Source organism: Protopterus annectens, chromosome 13.part0 (assembly GCF_019279795.1).
Source record: "Protopterus annectens isolate FY-2018-M chromosome 13.part0, PAN1.0, whole genome shotgun sequence".
Taxonomy (NCBI): Eukaryota; Metazoa; Chordata; order Ceratodontiformes; family Protopteridae; genus Protopterus; species Protopterus annectens.
Window position 1 is genome coordinate 765568575 of NC_056747.1, and position 27600 is coordinate 765596174.

Below are 27600 nucleotides of genomic sequence, written 5' to 3' on the forward strand. Positions count from 1 at the left end.
TGATTTCCCTTCCCAGACATTATATGAGAAAAATTCACCATTTTTCTTTTCAGATCCCAGTATTGGGGTTTGTAGGAAGACCGGTTCTGTGGTAGGCACACCAGTTTTCTTCAGATCCAGGTCTTCCTTTCTTCCTTCTACCTCCTGTTCAGTCTGCCACAACAGATGCTTCAGACCTGATGTGGGAAGACAGATTTCAAAATGGGTGAAAGTGCAAGGTCTGTGGAATAAACAAGACAGAGAAACACACACAAATCTCAAAGAGATGATGGCAGTGATAAATGCTTTGAAAGTCCTAAATCATCTCTGGTCTTCAGTACCTCTGCAAGTTTTCACAGAGAACATGACCGAAATGTAGTACATAAACAAACAAGTGGGTACGAGATCTTATCCCTCTGCCACTTTGCAGACTTGCTGTGAAAGACTGAGAGGTAACAACTTAGCTCAGTTTGACTCTTCAGGCAGTATATATTTCATCTGAGCAAAACATTGCAGCAGATAAGTTAAACAGAACCAAGTTAGTCTCTGAAAAAATGAAACTTCATTCTGGAGTCTTTCAGGAATTGATGTAACTGTGGGAAACCCCTCAAGTAGATCTTTTTGCCTCCTGTCAGAACAGACAACTATAGAAATTCTGCTTCAGGATTCCTTGCCTATAGGTCTGGAAGTCACATGCCTTCCCATTCCCATGGACCGGAATGTTCCCCTATGTTTTTCCACCCTTTCCACTAATATCCAGGGTTCTTCTAAAGATCCAGAAGGACTGCCCAAACATTGATGTGGTGACCCTCTTTTGGCCCAAGCAGCAGTGGTTTTCCCCTTCTTTTGAAACTGGACAAGGGAAATTACCACAGGCTTCCCCATAGACTGGATTTACTCATACAAAATAGGGGTTATTTGGTGTACCTGAATCTGAAAACTCTTCCGTTGACTGCCTGGATGATTGAATTTTGATATCTTTTATGCACTTTTTTCTCTAAAGACATGCATCAAGTATCGAAGGGGTGAAAAAAATGCTACTAGGAAATTGTATATGTGTAAGTAGAAGAGGTTTTCTAGTAGATGCTTTTCCAAGAACCAGGACACTTAAGGCCTGGCTGCCTCAGGTTCTTGATTACTTGCGAGAATCACTGTTCTCTGGCTTTTCTTTTTCTTCTGTCAAGGTTCATTTGTCAGTCAGTTCTGCTTGTCTGCCCTTGGATCCCCCTTCTACCCATCCTCAAGTCAAGCAATTTTTGAAAGGGGGTTTTACATATCTGTCCACTTAAAAAAATAGGTGGATTCTCTTAGAGATCTAAACTTTGTGCTTGAAAAGCTTGCTGTTTTTCATTTGAACCAGCTCATCAGGCTAGGGTTTTTAACATGGAAAACTGTTTTACTCATTGCTCTGAGTTCTGCCAGGAGAAAATCTTGAGTTACAAGCTCTTATAGTGAATCAAGCCTACCTTATTTTCCACAAGAGCAGGGTTTCTTAGAGAACTAATCCCTCTTCTATGCTTAAAGAGTTCTGAGTTGTTTACTTTGAGGCAGTTTGCTAATCTCTTTGCCTATTTTTTCCACAACCTAAAAACAAAAGAGGAAGAAGTTCATACTCTGGATGTTTACAGGCAGCATAGTACTACCTAGACAAAACTCAGCCCTTCTAGAAAGTTGATCAGCTGTTTCTGTCCTTTGAAGAGAAGAAAAAATGACATCCAGTTTTAAAATAGGCAATTTCGAAGTGGTTGTCTCATGCAGTTTCTTTGTTATTCTCACTGTAACAAGTTACTTCCAGGTAGGGTTAGGACCCATTTAACTGGGCATTGGCTTCATTTGTGGCTTTCTGGAAAGAGCTAAGACTAAAAGTGTTCTAGAGGGAGCAACTTGATCCTCTGTATATACCTTTACAAAGTTCTTCAAATTGGATTCCTTTTCAAGGTCCAGAACAGGCTTTGTTGGGCTATTCTCCAGGGACTCCTGGATTCATAATTTTCTTCCTTCTCTCTCTTTGGTTTCTAAACTGTAGTAATCTACCCAAATAGGTTAGACTACTGCAACATTAACCTAATGTTGAACATAGTATAATTGTGAAAGAAATGTACAATAACAGTAAATGTTCTAACAGATCGCCATTGCAGCAGCTGTCCTCGTCCTCCCTACAGCCTCCCTTCTGTTGGTTATTTTTGTTTTGCCAGTGTGTGTGTGTGTGTGTGTGTGTGTGTGTGTGTGTGTGTGTGTAAGTTGTCTGCTTGGCGGGGATGAGACCCAAAATGCTTAGGCTACTGCAACAGTAACTATCAGGACATCTACTGTTATGGAAAATGTTCTTGCACAACTGTACTTTCCTAAGAAGATTAATGGTTTTAAAACACTAAACTAGCAGAAAAGATTGGAAATGCACTCTCTCTTTATTCAGTATTTTATAGACTCTGAGGGAGATCTATACCTTGTTTTTTGTGCCATTAGGGACCCAGTGGTCATGGATCTCTTGTATCTCCACAAATCAAATAGTCCCACAAATACCACTATCAGGGATCTAAATGTTCATCAAACAATAAATAAAATACAGCAGCAAGAATGGTTTATTATACAGTGTTTTTGCCACCTGTAGGCTAGACTGCTGCACCAAATCAAGCAGTGAGATGCATTGCCTTAGTTCAGACAGGAACTGGATGATTGAGTGGGCATTCACACATTCACCTCTGGCTTATCTGGACTGGCACTCCTTGAAAAAGAAAGTACATTTTAAGAGTGGATATTGACAAGGTGTAAATGGTCTTAAGACTCACTTGCCTTGTATTTTCTATGATTCCAATGATTCCTTTGAACATAAGACAGCTGTGTAAGTAAACTTACAATAACAGATGTTTGAACAGATCAGCTCTATCTGTACCTCTCTAACTATTTTAGTATTTAGTCTTCCTTTCTGGATATAACATTTTTGGCCATGATGAGATTTCCTTTCCTTTACTGCCTGTCTCTCTTTTCACCTAGTGCATAAAAATTCAATTTCTGCAACCTGGCCAATTTTCCACTTGATAGCCTCCCTTACAGAGGCAATAACGCTCTGAATTTCAGCACCTGTGCATCTACTTGTATATCAGCATGCCATCAAGATTCCTTAGATGTACAGTGAACATGGAAGGTGCCCAAAATCTATAACATAAACTGTTCGGTTGCATGGCATCCTTGGATTCTTAAGGTAACTGGGCAGTCAGTATGGGAGTAAAACCTATGATTGCAAAGTGAATTGCTTTAATTGGAGATGGCCTGTATGAAAATGCTTGTGTTTTTAGAACTGCAACTGTCTGGAATTGAATTGTCATAAGTGTAGATTTTTAGCTGCATTTAATTAGACACTTATGAGACATGTGTTTACTCCAGCTGAGTTTATAACAAACATATATTTGTTTTTTGGGGTTTTTTTAATGCTGTAATTCACATAATGTATTTTGTTTCTTGTTTTTTTAGACAGGATTTCTGGACAGACAACGAATTATATCCTTACTTGGAAGATATTATGATAGTGCATCTGAGAATATTAAATTCACCCTACAGAACCCCAGGCAGTGTGAGTCATAAGATTTTCCTATTGTCCTTGACTGCATTCCATATTCCTGTGGTCCTGATTATGAGGAACTACACACAGTTCTTTCACAAAATGAAAAAATCCATCTCACCAGCTGTAAACTGTGCTCAAAGGCAATTACACATTGATGTGCTATTATTATGTAATTTACTGGCACATTGAAGAGCATCTTGCTGATGGGTGAGGCATTGACCATTAATGTTGCACATATTCTCACAGTTCTTTTACTAGAAAATCTTAAAACATTCACTTACACATTGAAAGATTTGGTTGCCTTTTTGATTTTATTGTTATTATTCTTAACCAGAACTAAATTTTATTATCAACAAAAAGTACATATTCTAGAGAGGAATCATTGATCTTGCTGTTTTCAAAAACTGTAGTCATTGTTGGCCTTCATTCTCATATGTGTGTTCTATTTGGGTACTCTCAGGTTCTTATGTTGTCTTCTTATTTGGTACCCCAGGCCTCTACAATAGCTTCTTCTCTGTGTAAATTTTTCACTGTTCCTTGTTCACAGTAGTACCTCTGTGGTTCCAGATACCTTTCTTAGTCTACATCTAATTGAGGAATGTATATTGGTTGGCATTCCAGAACATACCTCTCAACCTCTTAGTGCAAGAAATCCGGACAAAGCTTAATGTAATGGGGGAACAAAGGCCCAAAAATAGGGACAGATTTTAAATGTTGCTCTTATAAACTTAGAAAGTTAATAGAAAAACAGGTTTTGTGTTAGCATTAATTTTTTGTAGAATATAAAGTCTGAAACTCAAACGTGCATCATTATTTAATGACTTCAGTCCTCAGTGATTTTATGAGAATAAAATATGAGACAAAATTCTGAACATTCTGTGAAAATCTGGACAGTTGAGAGGTATGGTCCAGAAATCAGGCTGTAGCAGGCTACTTCTATATTTGGATGTTTTTAACAGTATATGTTTAGTAACCTTTTCCAGTATACTCAGTAAGTCATTGCAGACCTGAGTACATTCTATTTATATGTTACCATTTATACATATTTTTTCCTCAATATTCATTTAATTTATCACCTTTCTCCACCACCTTCTCATTTTCTTTCTTTCAGTTTTTTTACTCATTTCCATTTATAAATTGTCCTGTTTTTCCTAGATAAATTCCATCTACCTCACTTAATTGCCTAGTTCCTCCCTGAACCGTAATATTCTAAAATATTGTCCAAGAAACTTTTATTTTTGGCCTTCTTCCCATAACAGCATGATGTCATGCTCAGTCCTACTCCTCCCCTCTATCTTCCAGTCTTGGCTATTACTTTTTTAATCCAGCTAACAAGATGCATAAAAACTTGCTTGACTATACTGCTTCCTCACCTGACTCCCACTATACAAAACCACTATGACTTCCCTGTCTTTCTGCTGTATGCATTCTGTCATCCATCAGTATTTTACCCCACTCCTTTTGTACCTTGTGGCACACTATATATGCAAATTATTTGCCCTGATTCACAATATCTATAACATTTTCCCTTTTTTATTACCCTCTTTCATTTAAGCCTGATTGGCATCCTAATTCCAGCTGTGCAATATCATTTCCATTCAAAAAAGTTGTCCTATCACCCTTAACCCCGTAACAGGATTTTCTACACTTACTTTGATACCGTGTCTCATCTTAATGCTTCTGTTTCTTTCATCAGACTTCCCTTGGGTTATGAATACCCATTTCAAAGCAGTATGCTTCTATTGTCCTATAGAATCTGCCCCTCTTCCTTTCCTCCTTTATTTTTTCTTGTCACACAGCTGCCCTTATTCCCATATAACCCTTCTCTTGAATCCTCCTTGTACTCCTACTTCATGTATCTTTTGCTGCTTTCTTTACCTTCTCATGTTTTAACCACATCTTGGCTTTACTCCATATCCATTAACCAAAATCTGGAATGGTTAAAAATTCTTTAGGTTATTTCCATTGCATCCTGAATCTTCTCTGTCGTATTCATTCAATCCATCCAATCTGGCTTATGGATCCTCAAGCTGCTTGTTGTAACTGACTTGGCAGCACTACTGCTACAATCTCAAGCCACTTTAAGAATTTCCCTCCCATCATGCTCTAGGGACCAGGAATACCACAGATTTCATTTGCCTCCATTGTGAACAGATGCAGATCTCTTCTTTGCTTTCAGCTAAGTGCTGTGCTTCACCTTATTTATTCTGTAAAAAAGTTTGAATAATTAGGCACATTTACATCATTTTTTCAGGTTTAGGCTATATTTCCTGTTTATAGTCTCTTACAAATATTTTTGGGAATTAACCCTGTTCTCCTTTCCTTTTTGTGATATGGGTGTTTTTGCCATCATCTTTTCCATTGTAAAAGAAAAGAGAAAGCTGTCCTTTTGGTATTTAGACAGTTATCTGTAGTGTACTGTGCTGTTAACTTCTAACTTCTAGTCAAGCTGTTGTTGCTGTTTATAGTTTAGACTGCTGCTGTTCATTTTTGTGCTTGTGCTTTAGGGAGACATGGGTAAAGATAATGAGAAGTTTCAACAAATGTGGACATACAATACAACCCCGAGAGCAGCACAAACTATGTGTATTGTGTTTTGGTGTGGATCACTTGATGGTGTATTGCTGTATTTGTAAAGCTTTTGAACCCAGAGTACTGTTCAACAAATGGAATAAATTTATTATTAAAGGCCTTTTACTACCGGATCTGGATTCTTCTAAATCTAAATGTCTACTGATAAAGCTAAATCTAACACATCAGAACTAAGGAAAAGACAGTCTGAAGATTTGAAACTTCCTTCAGCTTCAAAACTCCCTGAATGAAGATGCGTTCAGTGTCAGTACTTGCATACTCTCTACCATTGGCTTTGGAGTTGTTGAAGCTGATCATAATTCAGGACAAATGTCCCAAGCGGCTGATAGACCAGACTGCATCCAAGAGGGAAATGTCAAAGATTCATTCTTGTCCTTCTTCCACTTCATCTTCCCCATCCTTCAGGTTCTACAAAAGTATGTCAGAGGTAGACCTGGATCGCTTGATGCGGACCTTCCTGTAGACACATATCGAGATGAGTGTCCTGCCATCCCCATTGGCTCTGAAAGCAAGTAGAACTGGTCCTATGTCCCCTTCTGAAGCTAATTCCCAGATGCAGGTTTTGGCAGTGGCTGTATTTGGACTCTTATCTTGGACCTGAGGCCCATTTCCTCGGTGCCAACTCTAACTTTTGGGTTGTCACCCAAGGCTCTGAATTTGATGCATTCAACCCTGATATGAGGTCAGGGCCAAGACCATCTTGGGACAGTTGTCTCGACTCGAAGGCTTCACCACCTTTCTTGAAGTTGTCATACATGGCTTTGTTAATGCTGTTAGAGACCTCTGCATTGGATTCTTCAGCTCTGACTCCATCCTCAAAGCTTTCCGTACTCTCCACTTTAGGGATACCATCTTTGATGGTGATCTTTTCTCCTTTGGGAGGGATAGATCCATGCATGAAATTGGCATCCTTGAATCCAGCAGATATTGGTAAGGTTTTCCAGGATATGGGGGGGAGGGATGATTTCATCTCCCTTGAGAGTGGAAACAAAAACCTAATTGCGATCAGCCCCACCCTGTAAATCCCACGCCTTTTCCCTTCTCTTCTATCAAGCATCCTTGGGTCAGCTGAGCCTCAGGTGTCAAAGTCACTGCACAACAGCAAGAAGAGTCCTCTAAGGAGTCAGGGCACACCCCCCAGTGTTCCAAGAAAGAGGATATGCAAAAGAAAATACACTGACTTCCCTTCAGAATTCATTACATCAAACACCACCTCAAATGACAGAGAGGGTTCTCCCAAATCTCATCCCACTTTTGGTGAGATCTTAGAACTCTTCCAGTAGAAGGAATCACGGCCCACCGAACCCCACTCTCAGACTGAGAAAGTTTTCTTTGAGATCTATGGTTTGGTACCCTCTACTTCTTGGGTTGTCCCTTCAGCAGACAAGTTGATAGATCTAGCCTTAAAGAGGTCATGCCAATAGCCTGATATGTGTGAATCTATGCCTTGGAAGCCAGACAGACTTCTCAGGCCTCCTAAGGGCACTTTTATATTGAATACCCTGAACTATGGCACTCACATGAATCATTTACAGAGAGACTTGGCACAGCTGGTTCCTGCAACTCTGAGAAGGCTTCCAATTTTGGACTCAAGGAAGCAGTTGGAGATGTCCTTGAGCATGATCAATATTTCAAGTGTCTTCATGGATCTCATGCATAATGCAGCTGTTGGAGCAGCTAAGGCAGTGGACGCAGGCAAGGCTATGAGACATCAGGCGTGGCTGTGCCTTTGTGCTTTTGCTGGCAATTTTAAAATGTCCTTCACTAAATCACCTTTGACGAATCTTCACTGTTTGGTCTTTTAGTAAAAGAAAAAAATTCAAAAATGTGAGCAGAATGTCAAAATTTGAGAGTGAAATTTGAGGCTCCCTAATGATATACCAGGAACTAAAAGGGATAAAACACCAGCCACACTAGCCAGGGAAAGTAGCCAAGCTCTACAAGAATGTTTTATTTAGTGATGAACGCTTTTGTTATTACATGAATAACTTCCTCAGATAACTTTATTAATGAGTTAAGGTTGTATAAAACGTTGATGGTCATGTGATAGCCAAGCCTCCTCAAGCCACCAATCAGTGCATGATTTAAAAATTAGAAATCTAACCCAAGCATGGTTAAAGCTAAAGGCTGACCTATTTTGTCACTATTTCTTAACATAAAACATGATCTCTTTTTATGTCATTCATTATTAAAATCCGATTTTTTAAAAAAAGCTTTTGAATAATCTGTCTTTGCAAAAAAAAATTGTTTTTGTTATATACAAAAAAAAAAAAAACGTTGTATACAAAACATTGTTATATAGAAAACACTGGTTCCCTGAGGAACAGTCGCTTCAGCTCAGGACATAGGATGTTCCTAACAACTAGTGAGTTGGAATTAATTTAAAATACATGACAAATATAACTGTGAATAAAAGTCACATTTTTTGTTGAAAATTATTATGCTAATGTTCTCTACCTAGCAAGCTCCTTTAATTTTAACATCGGGGCAATAGAAATAAAATAATTCAGACCAGGCCATCATCCCGCATTCAATTTTAGTTGCCAGTGCAACTCTTTTTGTTCTAGTTTTGCTGCCCAAGGTTCTCCTGTCTTATTTTTTGTGACTTTTTCCAGAATAATGAACTTAAAGTTATGTCCAGAGGTACCCCTGATATGTTTAAACTGGGCATTTTTTTCCTTCTTGATGTTATACACATATTCATATATGCTTTCTTTTACTCTTCATTCAGTTTTTCTAGTATAAAACCCCAGGCATAACTGACATAAAGCTATGTAGACCACTCCAGACGTTTCACAGTTCTAGTTCCTTTTTATTTTCAACGTGTGAGAATTCCCTTGGAATGAATCCCCTGTGTAAATATGTTTGAAGTAAGGGCAATGTGAGCACTTGCACATCATGGGCATAGTGGTAGTAGGTCCTCCTCTATTTTCTGTTTCAAAGAAGTTTTTCATATTTGTCCCTTTTCTGTAGACCACTATTGGTTTGTCCTCCATCATTTCAACTGCTGTTCTCTCCTTCATAATTATTGTCCAATTGTTATTAAAAATCCATTTTATTTGTTCACTCTCCCAAGTGAATGTCATAATAAATGAACTCTTAAGTCCATCCTATCCCCTTGATAGTTAGTCAATAAGTGGTTATTTACTGTAGTGTTGCACTTGTTTCAGTGCCCTAAAAGTGGAGTAAAATGCCCTATTTCTCTTTTGCTGATTACCTCATACATCACATTATCTGCAATTTTCTATGGGTAACCCCTTCTATTGAATGTTCCTTTTAATGTTAGACATTCATACAGGAACTCTTCCTCTGTTGTAGCCGTTCTGGCAGCTCTTACAAATTGGCTTTTTACTATGGCCCTTTTCTGTGTGACTGGGTGTGCACTCGTATAATGTAGAAAATTGTTCAAGTGTGTGGGTTTTTGGTAAATGGTTGCTATATATGTTCTCTTGTCTATTTCCTTACTTACTAGTATGTCCAAGTATGATAGTTTCATCCCTCCTGTTTCATATGTCAACTTTAAAAAGTTGGTTGTATTATTAATATAATTTAGGAAATCTAGAATTTTTTCTGGTACATCTTGCCATACTATAAAAATATCATCTAGGTAACGCATATAAAACCTACATGATTCCATGGTGTTGTTGTTGAATAAGTAGTTTGTCTCCCAGTACACCATTACAATGTTGGCCACTAGTGACCTGCAAGGGGAACCCATCTCTACCCCTTTATTCTGCAAGTAGTAGTTGTTCTCAAAGAAGATGCAATTATTTCCAAAATCAGTTCCTCATAGAAATTTACTTTTTCTTTTGGTACACCTTTTGATGTTAAATATTTGTAAAACCATTGAATTCCTAACTTGTGTGATATGACGGTGTACAAGTCTTTTATGTCTGTAGTTAGGAATGTGTTCTTGTCTTGATATTCTAGTTCATTTATTCTGGCCAAAAAATCTCATGAATTCTTGAAAATTTGCTTCTCCTCACCGACATAATATTTTAATGTCTCATCCCAGAATTTTGCACATGAATAGGTTATAGAACCTCATGTGTCGACAGTTGGCCTCATGGGAGGGATTTTTGGAGTCCTTGTGTATCTTTGGGACTCCAAACATTGCCAGAATGATTGGAGTTGCAATGTTTAAGTAATTTAAATTCCTCAGTTGTTGTTCGCTGTTCAATGAACAAGTCATTCAGTTGTCCTCTAAGTTTACCTTAGGCCTTATTTACTTCGTTGAGGGATGCCTTTATGTATGTATCTTCCATGAGGATTTTATTCATCCTATTCTTATAGTCCAATTTCTCCATAACCACTAAACCTCCTCCCTTATCTGGTTTTATTATTCTTATGTTTGAGTGTTTTATTTCATTTAATTTGTCATGTTCCTGTATTGTTAAGTTGTATACCTCAGATCTTTTATAGTTGCTCTTAAGCATGTTTCTCATATCTAGTTCACATATTTTTAATAGAGCTGTAATGTAGGATTTATTGGGGGATTGTAGGTGCTTGAAACCCTAAGCCCTGTCATGGCCTCAGACGAGTTATCTAACATCAAGTTAAAACTGAGTTTCTGAATATTCAGTTTTGAATCAGTTGGCATTTTGGCATTATCACTCTTTTTTTGTGGAGACAAATATTAAACCTTTTCCAAATAAATTCCTGTGTTGTTCACCCATAGAGGATGAGGAAAATTATATATTTTAAAATCTCTATCAGTATTAATTATAATTTTATAAGAGTTATTCTTGTTTAGAATGTTCTCTTGGACTGATAAGGTGCTATTTAGTGCCATTTCAATTGTCTGGATCCCCTGTTCTGCCATTTTGGTCTGCTCGTTTGGGTCGGATATTGGTTGCAGGGTCATCACTAATTTCCCTGATACTGCTATTTTTCCCATATTCTCTCCGACCTGCGGAGGGGGGGGGAATCCAAATGGTCAACATTATTGTAATTGCTAGTAGTTGTTTGCTTATTCATGTTTACAGTATTAATTCTTTTTTGGTCATTGATATGGTTGGTATTGTCATTATTTGAGAAATTTCAGGTGCCCCTTGCTTGTGAGACTGGGAGGATTGGAAATGCCTTCCCCACTAAGTAGTCCCTTCTGTCCCATTCTAGTTTTTTTTTTAATTTCCTACTTTGGTGAATTTGCTGACTGATACTTGAGAAAATACAGGCATATTCATATTTGAAATTGTCATATGCCAGGTCATGCGTAATTAAATTATCAAGCTGATTGATATTGGTTATCAATTCTTCTATTAACTTGGAGTTACGTTCCACTAATAACTCCACATACTCTATACCATGTCTATCAAACATCACTAGAAGTTCCCTGTGTAAAGAAGAATTATTAATTAAGCCTGTAGGGGAACACCACACTAATTGTCCCCTTGGCACGCTATTAGTCTTAATACTTTCCATAAAATAGGTATTTTCCATTTGCAACTATTTGATTTTTAATCATTTATAGTCATACTCACTAAACCAGTTTGTGATAGTTGCTCCACTGGATTGTTCCTCAGTGAGGAATGAGTCAAACTGTAACCATTCCGTTAGCAATGGAATTTGCCTTGAAGCACTTTTTCCTTGTGGTGGTGGATATGGTAATAAAGGAGGCTGTGAGTAGGATATGTTTGTTCCTGGAATAAAATCCCTTCTTATGTTAGGTTGTTCTGTTTTCCATATTGTACTTCATATTAAATCCTTATTGGGAGTCCGTTCCAATAGGTAGTTGATATGGTGGAACTGTATATCTCCTGTTATCCATACTGTTGGTCACCATAGCAGAAACCCCTTTGATCTGCTGAAGCAACTGGTCGATGAACAGTGTGAGGTTACCAATGCTTCTGTTTAGGTCTGCAATATCCATTTCCTGAAACAAAAGCTGCAAGCTGGCTGCCGTTCCCTCAGAAGTAGCATGGGTAGAAAGCACTCACAAAAACAAACTCTACAAGTAAAACTGATAAAACACAAACTACACTAGCAAGGGAAAGTAGTCAAGCTCTGCAAGAATTTATTTAGTGATGGGCGCTTTCATTATTACATGATTAACTTCCTCAGATAAAAACTTTGGTTGTATAAGACATTGATGGTCACATGATAGCCAAGCCTCCTCAAGCCACCAGTCAGCGTACGATTTAAAAAACAGAAATCTAACCTAAGCAAGTTTAAAGCTATAGACCGACCCCATCACCGTGATTTCTAAACATAAAACATAATCTTTTTTCTTATGTCATTCATTGCTAAAATCTGACTTTTTAAAAAAAACTGAAAGCTTTTGTGTAATCTGCCTTTGCAAAAAGTTTTTTTTTGTTTTATACAAAAAACTGTTGCATACAAAACATTGTTGTATACAAAATAGAGGTCACCTGAGGAACATCCTTTTCAGTTCAGGACATAGGATGTTCCTAACAACAAGCAAGATGGAATGAATTTAACATGCATGACAAATATAATTGTAAATAAAAGTTTAATTTTTTGTTTAAAATTTCTACGTTAATTTTCTCTGCCTAGCTAGCAAGCGCGTTTAATTTTAACATCGGGGCAATAGAAATAAAATCATTTAGACCAGGCCATTGTCCCTCATTCAGTTTTAGTTGCCAGTACAACTCCTTTTCGTCTAGTTTTACTGCCCAAGGTCCTCCTCTCTTACTTTTTCTGATTTTTTCCAAGATAATGAACTTAAAGCTCTGTCCTGGGGTATCCCTGATATATTTAAACAAGGCATTTTTCTTTTTTCTTGATGTCATATAAATGTTTATTTACTCTTTCTTTTAATTTTTGTTCAGTTTTTCCAATATAAAATCCCAGGCATAACTGTGCCTTGGAAACCAGACAGAATTCTCAGGCCTCCCAAGGACAGACAACACTAGGCCAAGTCTCTGTATCCTGGCACCAACAGCAAACAAGGAACTGAGCTATGATACAACCATGACACATCCCCCTAACAAGGAGTCTAGGGCTATGGACAGGATAAAAAAGCAGGCATATGATTTGGGCTGTTTTGCATTGAATACCCTGAGTTATGCCACTCACCTGAACCATTTACAGGGGGACTTGGCACAGCGAGCTCCTGCAACTCTGAGAAGGTCTCCGATGTTGGAAGCAGTTGGAGATGTCCTTGAGCAAGATAAGTATTTCAAGCGTCTTCATTTACCTTATATATAATGCAGCTGTTGAAGTGGTTAAGGCAGTGGATGCAGGCATGGCGATGAGACGTCAGGCCTGGCTGTGCCTTTGTGATTTTGATGATAATTTTAAAGCATCCTTCACTAAATCACCTTTGAATCTTCCATGTTCGGTCCTTCAGTAAAAGAGAAAATTCAAAAATGTGAGCAGGATGGCAAAATACTTTCTGCCATCAGAGTGAGATTTGAGGCCCCCCATTAATCATATAGCAGGAACTAAAAGGGCCCAAATTTACTTTGGTTCAGAAAAACTAAGTGGCAGCCAATTAAAATCCCTTTTGAAAAGGGTGGCTGAGGCAGAGGTGTCCCCTTTAATGGATGCAGACCCAGAGGCTGAGGGGAGGTCTACATAACCATGGATACCATGGACAATTTTCCAAAGGCAATCCCAGTGTCTCTAAAGGCAACCCAACTGCTACCCACTGGAAGAAGTCAGGGGTCATTTGTCCCTGTACTGTCCTGCATGGATGACCATTACTCAGGACATATAGGTCAGAAGAAGACTTCATCCATCCACAACCACTTTTTCTCATTTTTTGCACATGGGGTTGGGGTGTCACTTCAGTAGTGACAGCCATCTAGAGCCAAGGTTTATAATGCCGGGTGGCTAACCCTGCCACTGTAGTTTTTCCACACCATGCACATTCACACCTATGTCCAATTTAGTGTCCAGTCCACCTACTGCATGTCTTTGGAATGTGGGAGGAAACTATAGCACCTAGAGGAAACCCTCACAAATACAAGGAGGACATGTAGACTCCACACAGATGGCACCCCTACCAAGATTGAACTAGGGAACCTGTTGCTGTGAGGCAGCAGCACTATCCACTGCACCACTGTGTCAGAGGAATAATATCCAGAGGCTATTCTATACCCTTTACTCTACACCCCCTCAATAAAAAGGACACTCCCATATGTTCAACTCTATCAACTAGAAGTGGCAAAAAGGAAGATTACCTCCATCCAAGAGGTCCTATCAAAACAGATAGGGTCAGGATTTTACTCCAGGTTCTGAAGGAAAATCAGGAAGTGAAGCCCATACTGGATCACAGCCACTTAAGCAACTATGTCAAAAAGACCTAGTTCAAAATGGTCACTGTACAGTCAATTCTGTCTTGCCTCAGGGAAAATGGATGTGTTTTGTAGATCTTCAGGATGCCTACCTCCATGTCATAATAGTAAAAGCATCCCAGGGATGTCTATGCTTCCATCTAGGAGCCCATCACTGTCACTTCAGAGCCCTGCCCTATGGTCTCACCATAGCTCCCTGGGTATTCACCAAGTGCATGGTCATTTTAGCAGCCCATCTATGCCTTCAGAGATTGAGTCTTCCCTCATATGGACGACTAGCCCCTTGCTGCTCCAACAGTGAAGTCTCTGATCAAAGGCTGAGATTGTTTGCTCAGGTGTGTCTGCCCTTGAAAATCTCCATAAATTATCAGAAATCATTTCTCTATCCTACCCTGGTAATTCAGTTTATTTTAATGCCAGTTGGACATGATCACTTCAGTAGGTTGTCTGCCATCAGACAAAATCCAAATGTTGAAAATAAATGTCCAAAGTCGTCTTCAGTCTACATCCCCAATGGCCACTTTAGTCCTCAGGGTTCTCAACCTAATGGCACTCTCCATAGTGGTGATGCAATTTGCTGACAATCACATGAGAGTTCTATGATGACTTCTGAGAGTGCAGTAGTCTCAACTCTTGCATCCCCTATTGACATCGATCATTATAACCAATACTTGCAGTTGACATTTACAGTGGTGGGTAGACTCCCTTTATGTTCAGTCTGTCTGGCAATTGTCCTTCAGTGAGCAGAATCAGTAGTTACCACAGATACTTCTTCACAGGAGTGGGGGCATTTCAAGGGGGAGAATGGTCCAAGATTTATGGACCTCAGATGACAGTTATCTGCACATCAGTGCCGTAGAGATATGGACAGTTCTGCTAGCACTGAAGGAGCTTCAGGACTGTCTTCTCTGGGGGTGATCTTTATCCAAACAGACAACATGGTGGTGGTGGTTTGGCATGTAAACAAATATGGAGGAACCAGATCATTTCTCCTATACCAGGAAGAAATGAAAGGTTTAACAATGGACAGTGATCTTGCATTGCTTTCCTTTTATAATGCAATGTACATTCTGGGATTTCTCAGTCGCCTTGTGAATAGGCTTAGCAGGTCAGTCCTAATGCCTTACAAGTGGTTCTTCAGTCCAATGGTGGCACAGCAGATATTTCACCACTGCAGCCAGCTTTGCTATGATCTTTTTTGTTTCATCGGATAACACCAAGTGCAATGAGTATTTTGCCATGATCCCTCCACAGGAATAGTCTCTGAGGAATACTGTTTTCGAGCAATGGTCTCCCAGACTACTCTCCATCTTTTCTGCTTTGCCCGTGATTCACAGATGGCTATTGAAAGCAACCAAAAACACTATCTTAATAGCCTTGTCTGTTCTTGTAGTCATATAATTAAACCACCTTAAATATTTTGGTCGGTATACACTACAAATACTTTTACTAACTTAATATAGTTGCAGTTTACACTATCTGTCTTCGTATCCAATCTCTCTAGCTTTCTTTATTTCTGTGGCTGAATAAACAGAATTCATTAAACAGTATTCTTACTTATGAGAATATACAAACAGAATTACTAAAAATCTAACACACTAGGTTTATTTTCTTGTATTGTATATCTCTGTAATATGTATTTGTCTTGTATATCTACTTCAAGTTTGTATTGTGTAAAAACTTTCTTGACTTTCAAAGTTAAGCTGATGTTATGTAAACATTTCTGTGATTGTATGGAGCTTTTCTCCACGGGCCTCCACTGAAAATGGGTCAATGGCCCAGTGGACTTTCCAGGTTAACAAATGTCAATAAATAAATAAATGTAAGCCATCTGTTATTCTCATTACTTCCTGGCCTGTGCAAATCTGTTTCCCTCTTCTCAGGCCTCATCTGCTTTCACACGCCTCTGAGAAGCCTCATCAGGATCTACTGAACTTCAGACTAACGGCTTGGTTTCCCCAATTCCAGTGATGGCCAGCAATGCAGTTTTTTCATCTGTTGTGGTTCAAATTTTGTCAGCTTCCCAGAAAGAATCAATGCACAAGCTCTATCATGGGAAGTGGAAATGGTGTTGTTTGGGCTTCTTCATAAGGCATTGACCTCTTTTCAGCCCTTATTCCAAAGGCTGTCTATTTCCTAGCACACAGATTTGATCAATCTCAAACTTCTCCACCATTAAGGTACAGCTAGCAGATGTTTCTAATTTTCATGCAGGCCAACAGAATCACATGCTGGCCTCACACAGGCTCAGAAAGGTGTTTTCCTTTTCAGACCCTCACTCAGGGAACCAGTTCTTCCTTGGGACCTACATTTTATGGTAGAGGCATTGACAAAGCCCCCATTTGGACTGGCATTTACAACCCAGCCAAAATTTGTGTTATGGAAAATCTTGATGTTCATCATATTGATCACTGCTGCAGTAGCCTTAGCTATATGGGTTATATTGTGCTTGTGCCAAGGCTGTAACAATTGGCCAGCTTCCAAAGCTTCAGGGCACCATCCACATACCCACACTGTAGCATAACTTGAGCTGAGCTGACTAGAAGACAAGTTTGGTCATGAAACCCTTCAAAACTTTACTGCCGCAAAGACTACGGTCCTCTGAGGCTTTCGGGGATCAATGAGCAGCTTGTGCTGTTCCTTTGCTGGGTAGATAAGTTCCTTTTGGGGTGAAAAAACTTCCATTTTCTTATTTTTGTTGCTGTTTTATCACTTTGCTCTTCAGGAAAGTTATTTTAAAACTATGAGTCTTGTGTTTTAATGTACTGTCACGAGACTGTCACATACATTTAAATGGAGTGCTCTCTTTCCTGTCAATTTAAAAGTGATGTAAGGTAAATGAAAACATTCTTTCTGTGGAGAAATTGTGTTTATATATGGCATAGTGTTTTAAAGTGATTTTACTGTGTTTTTTTCTGTCAAAAAGTAACTTTTGTAGACTGGTATTGTTTACTGGCATTTGCTGCTTGTCTTCCCTGGGAAAGAGATACCATTTTCAGCTTGACTGTGGAACAGACTACTGGTCCCATGGTTGGTCCTTCTTCCAGCCACAAAAAGAAAAAAATGAAGCAAAAATTAAGCAAACAACCTTTGCCATCCCAGCAGGCTAGCAAATTGCCTCAGCTGCAGTGGGTGATTCTGCTGTGGCCAGTAGTTGAACCTCAGACCAGTCATCTTTTACCCCAGATCCCTCTGGTGTTGCAAGTACAGCCACCATTTTCCAATGGTTAGCCACATCCTCTACAGCAGTTAGGGTTCCCTTGGTGGGCAAGGAAGAGCCATTCCTGTTGGTGCTGGGAGAGGGAACAGGGAAGGTTTCCCTGTTCTGTCTGAATGCTGTGCCCATCCCTGGGGAATGTGCTGATGCCATTAGTAACATGCCTGACCCCATTTTTTTTTTTCAAAACAAGTTTATTGTTTTAACATATAAGAGAAATATCATAACAATTTTATACAAATAATTAAAAATAGGTATTATTATAATATTCAACAAAACAACTAAAGTATTTACAAAGACATCCACTACAATCAGATCAATTAATTAAACTAAAATACTGTGCTATTGAAATTAGAATTTTTTTAACAAATTTTGTAAATTATCCCATACAATAAAATGTGATGTTTTTCTAGTTGTTCTCATTCTAATTGTGCTTATTTCCATATGACACATTATATTCATAACATTTTTAAATTCATTGTACGAAGGAGGTGTATCTGAAATCCAATTTCTAGTTATTATTTTCCTAGCCACTGCTAGGATAGACCATAACAAGGGAAGCTTAATCTTTTTAACACATTGAGGTACAGGTGTGTTGAATAATATAAGAGACTTAGAAATAATGAAATTATCTGTAAAAAGAGCCTGCAAAAATTCATTAATTGACTTCCAGTATTCTTTCAACTTCATACAGTCATAAAACATATGAGCCCAGTCAGCATTAATTTCTACATTACATCTCTTACATAGATTATCTTTATTATTCATTTTATTCATCATCAAAGGTGTATAAAAAGATCTATGTAAAAATTTCCATGTATAAAGTCTCCAGACAATGGAAGATGTAGTTCTATAAGCAGATTCCAATATATATTGTTTATCTTGTTGAGTTTGTGGGTCCCCATTAATAGAGGTGAAATAATTCCAGTATGAATCTACATTGTAAAAAGTTTCTTGTCTGATAAAGGTAAACTTTCATATATACATAAAATTATCAGAAACTTTATGCTGTAAATTTATTATCAAGTAATCAATCTGTTTTGGAATAGATTCTTTAACTGTTATAGACATTAGATCTATTCTATCAATGAGATGTTGTCTAAAGATCTGAACCTCTAACCAGCAAGTTTCTCTTAGATCAAATTCTTGTTTTAAGAAATCTAGATTTTTAACTTTATTATCAGATATCAGCTGATACCAGTACTTTAGATTATTATCTATAGCTAAATGAGCTCCTTCAGAAGTAGATGACATAAGCATACCCTGAGTATAAATTATAGGAATACAATAAAATTCCATTCCCTATACTTAGGGTGCATGAATATAAAGTTACGATAACTAATAATAATATTTAATGGGTAACAGACCATATGTTTAGGTGTAATAGGTGAAGTACAAAATTCCTTTAGCAACCACAACATGGAGTTATTTATAATCATATTTTTATGTGTTAAGGAGATTTTCATGAAGTGCATACTAATTAGCTCCCAATAATCTTTCCATTTTGACATATGACCGATCTATTAATAAAGTAATAACTTTTATAATAGAAGAGATAATATATAAATTAAAGTCTGGAAAAGAAATACCCCCTTGAGACCAGCTATTAGTATGTTTCTTTAATGCAATCCTAGGTCTATTAGGTGCCCATAAGAAATTTAACATTAGTGTATTCAGTTTCTTGATAGTTATTTTTGTAGGTGAAAGTATTATTGATTGTATTAAGTATAAAATCTTGGGGAATATTATCATTTTAATAATTGTAAGTCTCTCCTCCATAGTAAAAACATATTATTCCAGGTATTAAAAAGATTTTGTATATTAAGAAAACAGGTATTATAGTTATTATATATAATAGATTTAATATCTTTAGATAGTATTATACCTAAATAAGTTATCTCACCTGAGTTGGGTACATATTTAGTAAAATCACTAATGAGGGTATTTTTTCGTATATATAGGTAGTATTTTAGTTATTACTTCATTGAATATTAAACCAGAAATACTTATAAAATTCATCATTTTATCAAATAAAGACTGCATAGAAGAATTAGATCCTGCTGATGTAATTAGAACATCATCTGCAAAAAGTTGAATTTTTGATGTTGTATTTTGTTCTATTTCAAAACCCTCTGTCAGTACTGTTTCTAATCAAATTAGCCCAAGGCTCCATTACTAAAGTGAATAATAGTGGAGAAAGTGGACATCCTTGCTTTGTACCTTTAAGAATGGGTATTTTTTGTGAAACATATGTTCCTACCTTAATATAAGCCAGCGTTCCTTTGTATAAATGCTCAATTAAATTTACAAATGCATCAGAGAAATTTGTGCATTTCAGTAAGGTAAACGGATAGTCCCAACTTACTGAATCAAATGCTGAACCTATATCAAGACTAATAAGTGTTAAATCTTTCTTTTTCCTATTTGCAAAATCAATTAATGTTAAAGTTCTTCTTATATTATCAAAAGTATTTCTATTTACAATGAAGCCCGTCTGATCTATGTCTATAATGCCGGGGATAATTGTCTTCAATCTATCAGCAAAAATACTCATAAACATTTTATAATCAACATTAAGTAATGAGATGGGTCGATATGAAGAACATCTAGTTGGATCTTTATTAGGTTTTAAAATTGGTGAAATAAATGTATATTGCCAAGATGGGGGGGTTATTAACTGCCTGACCCCATTTTTCATGTCAAAAAGAAACAGAATATTAATTATGCATCTACTCCTCCTCAAATTTGTTTGAGGACAAGTAGCTTACTGGGTCTGGCTTAGAGTTTAATTCAGCTCTTGATTCTTATTGTAAAGTAGTTTCTGGTAAAAGAAAGAGAGATGCCAATTTTTCTAAACAGATTCAAGATTCTGAATCTGGATTGGAAGATGCAGGGATAAATTCAGTTTTTTTCCCCCTCAGATTTCTGATTCAGACTCTGAGGATAGCTCAGTTTTTCATTCTGTCTGTGAGAGTTTCTCTGAGAGTATTGCTGGAATGTGCCAGTGTTTTCAGTGGAAGAATGCTGAGGTTCTCAATCCCTTAGAAAATACTGAATTTTTACAAAAGGATTTTTCAAAACTACAGCCATTCCTCCTGTTCTGTCTGGTTTAGTAGATGTGTGTATTACTGCCTGCAGATTTCCTGTTAGTCAAACAGCTGCCACAAAAAGACAAATATGTACAAGGTTCCCTCCTCTTTTTTTTTTTTAATTTTATATACTATTCCCAAATCTGACCCAGCAGATATAGCTGTAGTTGATCCCACTGCTGCTAAGCACCCTGTCAATTCATATCCTACTCCTTCTGCTAAGGACGGGAAAATTATTGCTAGGTATGGGGAAAAAGTGTATACTTCTGCAACTTTGATTTTCAGAATTTTGAATTGTCAGGTTCATATGTTAAGTTTGTTCTGACTAATTGTGAAAGTAAGAGGAATGCTGTATCTGCATTTTCTTCTTTAACTACATTTCTTCTGTTGCACTCATTGTTTATAGCTCTTGTATGACTCTATTAATACTTTTTTCCAGGGATATGGCCACTGGTACTGTTTAGAGGAGGTTTCCATGGCTGCATTATCAAAACCTACCAGATGATGTTAAAATGAGATTTCAAATTCATATTTGGCTAGAGGTTCAGCGTTTGGCCCTTCTGCTGCAAAGGTGATCAAAAAATTTGACGAAAGGGGCAAGCTTATCCAGGGGAATCTCTAAGATTTTTCAGCCCACCTTTTCCAAATTTTCCAAGCTATTTTCTATCTCATCATCCAGTTTTGGAAAAAAGCAGAATAAACAGTCTCAACCAAATGCAGACAAATATATGTTTACGAAGAAATGGCAAGTAGTTTCCTTAACGTAAGTCTTGAACCTCCCAAAACCAGCGACAACCCAACAAGTCTGACCTTTTGAACCCCTCCCACCCTGGCCCCTTTTTTTCTTGCAGAACGTCTGAATGGTCTGCACCTGTCACCACTGGGATTCAGGTTACTGGCTAAGGCTCTTGCCACCCCTATAGTGCCTTTTTTAGGCAAAGTTCAAAGGACAAAACCACCACCGTAACAGGTACAAGCATGCAAAATTTGAAGATAATGCTACTCAATCCTAGAAGTCTAAACCTCAAAATGCACTCTTTCGAGGCACTCCTAAAAATGGAGAACATCAATATCTGTGCAGTAACTGAGACCTGGTTCAAGGCTCCAGAGAGCACCCCTGCAATACCAGGCTACAACTCTTACCACACCTTTCGGCCACCAAACCCGGACCGAAACACTAAAGGTGGAGGAGTGTCAATATTCACCAAGGATAGTCACACCACCAGGCTAGTTGCCCAACACAATGCGTCTGAAATTCTCCAGGTGCAACTAACACTAGGTAAGACTGCAATCCAAATTGTAGCTTGCTACAGATCCCCCACCATGCCCCAAGATTCTTACTACACCTTTCTAAACATACTAGAAAATATTAGGATAGAACCAAACACCCTAATACTGGGTGATTTTAACTACCCTGCCATTAACTGGGAAAACTACTCATGTACCAACACATTTGCCCAACGGTTCTTGGAATTCTTAAATTCCAACGCCCTGGATCAACTAATCCATAGTCCCACCAGGGGCTCCAATATCCTAGACCTGGTCATTACCAACATGGGAAATCAATGCTCCACACCTATGGTCACCCCCTCGTTAGTCAGGTCTGACCATAAGCTAATCACCTTTAACATCCACATCCCACCCCCACCCCCCAGTAAGGAAACCTCTGTAAAAAACTTCTTCAAATCCAACTTCATGCTACTCAAGTCAGAAGTGACAAACTTCATGACACCCATGCAGACAGGAACTGAAAGTTCAACTGCTGAATCCTACACTAAGGCACTGTACGAGCACATACACTCATGCATGAATCATGCCATCCCAAATAGAACCAAGATGCTCTCATCCAAAAACAGGAAGCCAATCTGGTGGTTCCCTGCCATAAACAAACTTTACAACAAAAGGAAGAAACTGTTGCAGAAAAGAGGAAAATCCCAGGATGCAAAAAACTCCCTTACCAGCCTCCGTAAGAAACTGAGATCCCTCATAAAATCCTCCAAAGCTAGTTACAAAAATAAAATTGCCAAAGATTCCAAAGACAACCACAAGGCATTCTATAACTATGTCAAGAATCTAAATGGCAATGCTCAGATCTGCTGTCAGCTAAAACAGAATGGCATTAAATATACTGATCCCAAGGATATTGCCAATATCCTGGCAGATCGATTCAGTGCCAACTTCACCCCCCTCTCACCCCCTAAATGGCCCATCTCAAATTTCTTCCTTTTGTTGTAAAGTTTGCCAAATTCCGGTAATAACGGCCACACAGGTAAAAAACACATTCTCCAAAGCAAAGAATACAGCATCCATGGGACCAGATGACATCCCGGGCTGTGTACTACATGAACTACAATATGAACTGGCACCTCACCTAAGTGTCATGTTTAATCATAGCCTCACCTCAGGTTTTGTGCCCACTGAGTGGTGCAGAGCTACAGTTATCCCACTCCACAAGGGGGGATCCACCTTGGATCCTGGAAACTACCGTCCCATCAGTCTGATGAGCCTTATCTGCAAGGCCATGGAGCGTATTGTCATGGAACTTATAAACAAAGGCAACCTTCAAACACTGGACCCCACCCAGTTTGGGTTCGTGAAGGGGCCGATCTTGTCTCCTGAACCTGATTGACTTCTTTGAATCAGTCTCTAGAGCCATGGACCAGGGTAAGGTGGTTCACACAGCCTATCTAGACATTGCCAAGGTCTTTGACACCATCCCCCACTCTGGAATCATAGATAAACTTACTAAGCTGGGCATTAATCCTTACATCACCCATTGGGTTGCTAACTGGCTTACTGATGGAACCCACACTGTAAAAGTAGCTGATTCCAAATCCAGTTCCAGACAAGTGGAGTACCTCAGGGTTCAGTCCTGGGACCGCTCTTGTTTGGCATCTACTTCTCTGAAGTACAGGTCAACACTAAGGGACTCTGGCTAACAAAGTTCGCAGATGACTGCAAACTGGGAACCATTATTGAATCCCCAAATGATGTGGATACTCTACAAAAGGGCCTTACAGAAACAGATGCTTGGTGCCAGAGCCATAGGCTCAAGCTCAATGCCAAGAAATGTATAGTTATCCACTTTGGGAAAAAACAGTTACCCGTGAATTACCATATAGGTGGCAGTACACTAAACACCGAAAGTGTGATAAGAGACTTAGGGACACAGGTGGACAGTGGTCTCGCCTTCGATAACCACATTGCCACAACAGTCAGGAAATCCTTCTATGTGGCACACCTCATCACTAAGGGCTTTTCATCCAGAAAAAAGGAGGCAATTGCCCCACTGTACTCATCCCTCATTAGACCCATTATAGAATACAATGCCCCATTTGGTATGTACCTCTCAAGACATCTGCAACAACTGGAAAGGCCGCAGAAATACCTCACTAAAAGAATCACAGGCCTAAAGCAGATGCCCTATGCTGACCGCCTTAAATAACTCCAGCTATACTTTGTTGCATATCGTCTACTCAGAGGCGATCTTTGCTTAACATACAAGGCCATGTCAAACCTAGAGCTGTTGGACATGCTACACTTAAAGAAATCCCAATCCCTCAGAGACACACGCTCCAGGGATCTAAACCTTGTCATCACAATAAACAAAACATGCTGGAGGGATAGGTTCCTGACCCAGAGACTCCCCAGACTCTGGAATAGATTGCCCACACATGTCAAGCAGAGTGCCTCTTTGGCCCTCTTCAAAAGGAACCTTGACGATTGGATGGGAGAAAGGAAATTCACCCTGGGGATCACGTCAGTCGCCCTTCTAGACAGGTGTCCAGGGAAGTAAATAGTGTGGGAAGAAATAGCCAGGGAATTGTTATGGCTAGGCTTGTATAGGTCCTACGGCTGATAGCCTAGTACCAACCTATGAACCTATAACTCTCCATTTTTCTCTTTGGCAACAGATAGTTTCAGACAAATGGGTTCTGAAAGTCATTCATCAAAGTTACAGATAATGCCTCCTTTTCAGGAGGTAATTTCTCATCCTCCAGATCACTCTTGTTTCCAACAATTCTTCATCACATGCTGTTCCATGGAGTGATAGAACCAGTTCCTCCCTCCCAGATGGGAAGGGCTTTTATTCCAAGATACTGCTAGTAACAAAGAAAGAAAATGATTGTAGAGCAGTTCTGGATCTTTCTTTTCTAAAACTGTATGTAATAGTGCTGAAGCCACCTCACAACCTGTTGTCTCTTCTTCCTCTTTCAAGTGTCCTGGTAACACTAGACTTAAAAGATGCATCTGATGTTGTCTTTTCTGCCTGTTCCTCAACGTTTGGGTCTCACATGTGACCTTGGATCTGGCTTCAGCCACTTCTAAACTTTAGATCTGGTGCTTAGGCTTCTACCCCTATCCATAATCCCCACACAGAGAGTGAGCTACTGCAGATCTCATTTGCTACCATAAAAGTTTGACTGATCTTGGTACTCAAGAACATGTTTCGGGAAAAATCTCGTTAAAAAGATAAGTACATTTCTTTTGGGCTAACTTTTTTTTAATCTTTGTATTCCCTCTCTTATAATAGTGCTTCTGCTTATTGTTCCCTACCCTTTTGATCCCTTTTTTTTCATTCACCTTTCCGGGGCTTATTTAAAAAAATAAAAATAAACAAATAATGATGAAAAATGTATACCATAGTTTTGTTTTCATCTTAGGGTTGCTCTTTTTTATTGGTATCTTTTACTCTTTCTCTCATTCGTGAGGATGGCAGATAAGCCCTCTGGATTCAAAAAATGCATAACTTTTAATCACATGCTACCAAATTTGGACGCACATGATTAATGTGTATTGCTTAGGGCCTTCACATCTAGATATTGCTTTAGCTACAATGCCTTATATCAATGGTCTATTTTGAAAAAAAGGCATAAGCTTATGCTAAAGGGTCTCCTTCAGCCTGCCACAGGAGAACCTACCCACACTTTGGGAGTGAGAAAGTCTGCTGCTGCTTCTTCCCTTTCTCCATCTTCTTCAAAAAAGCGTTGTGTAAACCTAAAGGGAAGGAAGAGGAGGTGGAAAGCGAAAAAGAGAGATCAAAATCTGAAAAAAAAAAAGATATCTCCAGATCTGACATCTTCACTAGTTCTGACACCTAACAATTCTAGACCTTCAAAGCCAATGCTCTTTTCTGATGTAATATTGGATCTCATACATCTCCTAGTTTTTTGCCGGTTCCTACCTTTCCTAGGCTCCAGTCTCCAATTTTACAGGACAGACCCCATTACCCCATGAGGACACCTTCCTTCACTTCTTCCTGAGGCAAATTAGGCCTTCTCGGAGCCTCACCAAAGCTGATGTGGACAGGATAATGAAGAGATTCCTTTGGACCCATACCCATTTTGGGGTCCACTTGGCTCTGACCACTGTTGGATCAGGAAGAACCACTTGTTTCCCTCACTCATTAATGGCTCCTTCTCCAGTCTGAGTTCTTGGATTGCAGCTCTTGGATCTAACTCTTGGCCAAGGGAAATCTACATCAGAGTTGAGGCTCCATACTTCCTTGACTCTAATGCATTCTCAGATGAAATCCACTCCAGTCCTGTCAGATGTGCCGGAGACTTGGAGCCAAACCATCGACATTGACTCTGACAGGCAGGATCAGATCTGAGATCTTTGGATCCTTTCCTCCTTTTAGGAGCATTGGTGCTTGATAGCTCAACTCCAGCATCAGCCCCGAATCCCAGCCGAACAGCATGTAGGGTTGAGCCACCTTTGGAGGTTTAAGCTGCAAGATCTTGGCTCCCTGGATCCATGTTGAGCTTGCATTCGAGGCTTTTGAGAGAGTACTCTCAACCTAGAAAGAGAGGTCTACCCTTTTGGAACCAGATCCAACCTTACCCCATAGGATTTTCCAGGGTCCACAGCCTGCTGTCCTTGTCCTATTAGGACGACCATATTCTAGAAGCCTTGAGCCCGTTTTCCAAGAGAGACTCTGTCGATTTTAGAGTCCTCTTCTGAACAACCCACAGAATAAGTGCACAGGAAACACAAGTGTAAGAGGAGACACTTGGTTTCCCCTGAAGAATCCCCTATCACTGACACTGATTTTGATGAGAGAGAAGGTTCTTCCAATCCCTCCTTGGGGATGTCTTGTTTGGAGATATTCTCAAACCTCTGAGACAGAGAGAGAGGTTGGTCTTCCAAGGTGCCTTCTATGGAAGAATCAATTTTTATGGAGGCTTTCGGTTCTGGCCCAACTACTTTATGGGTAGTCTGCTCCTGGCTAATGAGATGATAGACCTGATCTCCTCCTGGGCATGGAAGGAACTGGACACAGCTGAGCCTATTCCCAAAAAGCCTGACTGGGCTTTGGTTGCTCCCAAAGACTGTCTCCTTTAGGTCAAGGGTCCAGTGGTAGATTTTATAGTAGTGGCAGCAGCCACAAAAAGGATCTTGCAGAAGAAAGTTCCTCTGTCCATCCACCAAGTAGGGAATTGCATATATTGGATAGATTTGGGAAGCATGAGTATGCCTCGTGTACTTTTCTGGCGAGAATGCTAAATTATGTGTCCCATGTTATTCATTTCCAAAGGGATTTGACAAAGGAAATCACTAAATCTCTCTCCAGGACCTTGCCTGCAGCCAAAGAAAATCCACTGATTCACGTTGGCTACCCAGCAGTCATTATCTGTGGGCCTTATCTCTAGTGCCACAGAGGGTACATCTAGAACAGCTGACATAAATATTTCCATAAGAAGTCATGCCTGGATGCAGCTATGCAATTTCCAGAAGATTTCAAGATGTCCTTCATCAGTGCCCCATATGAATGATCAACTCTCTTTGGTCCCGATGTTAGAGAGACTATCTCAAGAAGTGAATAAAGATGGTTAATCCCTATCTGCCATAGGATCAAATTCTCTACCCCTCAAAGGACCAGTTTCAGAAACCAGAAGG

The 27600-nt window shown here is 39.1% G+C and overlaps 1 protein-coding gene across 4 annotated transcripts in view; it reads left to right on the forward strand.

Moving 5' to 3' along the window:
* Window positions 1-27600, forward strand: part of EFCAB5 (EF-hand calcium binding domain 5) — a 1692224-nt gene that overhangs the window by 708996 nt on the left and 955628 nt on the right. For all 4 annotated transcript variants that reach the window (XM_044054470.1, XM_044054473.1, XM_044054471.1 and 1 more), the window contains one exon: window positions 3451-3550. In XM_044054470.1, the coding sequence (XP_043910405.1) occupies window positions 3451-3550 (100 nt within the window). The remainder of the gene's footprint in view (window positions 1-3450; window positions 3551-27600) is intronic.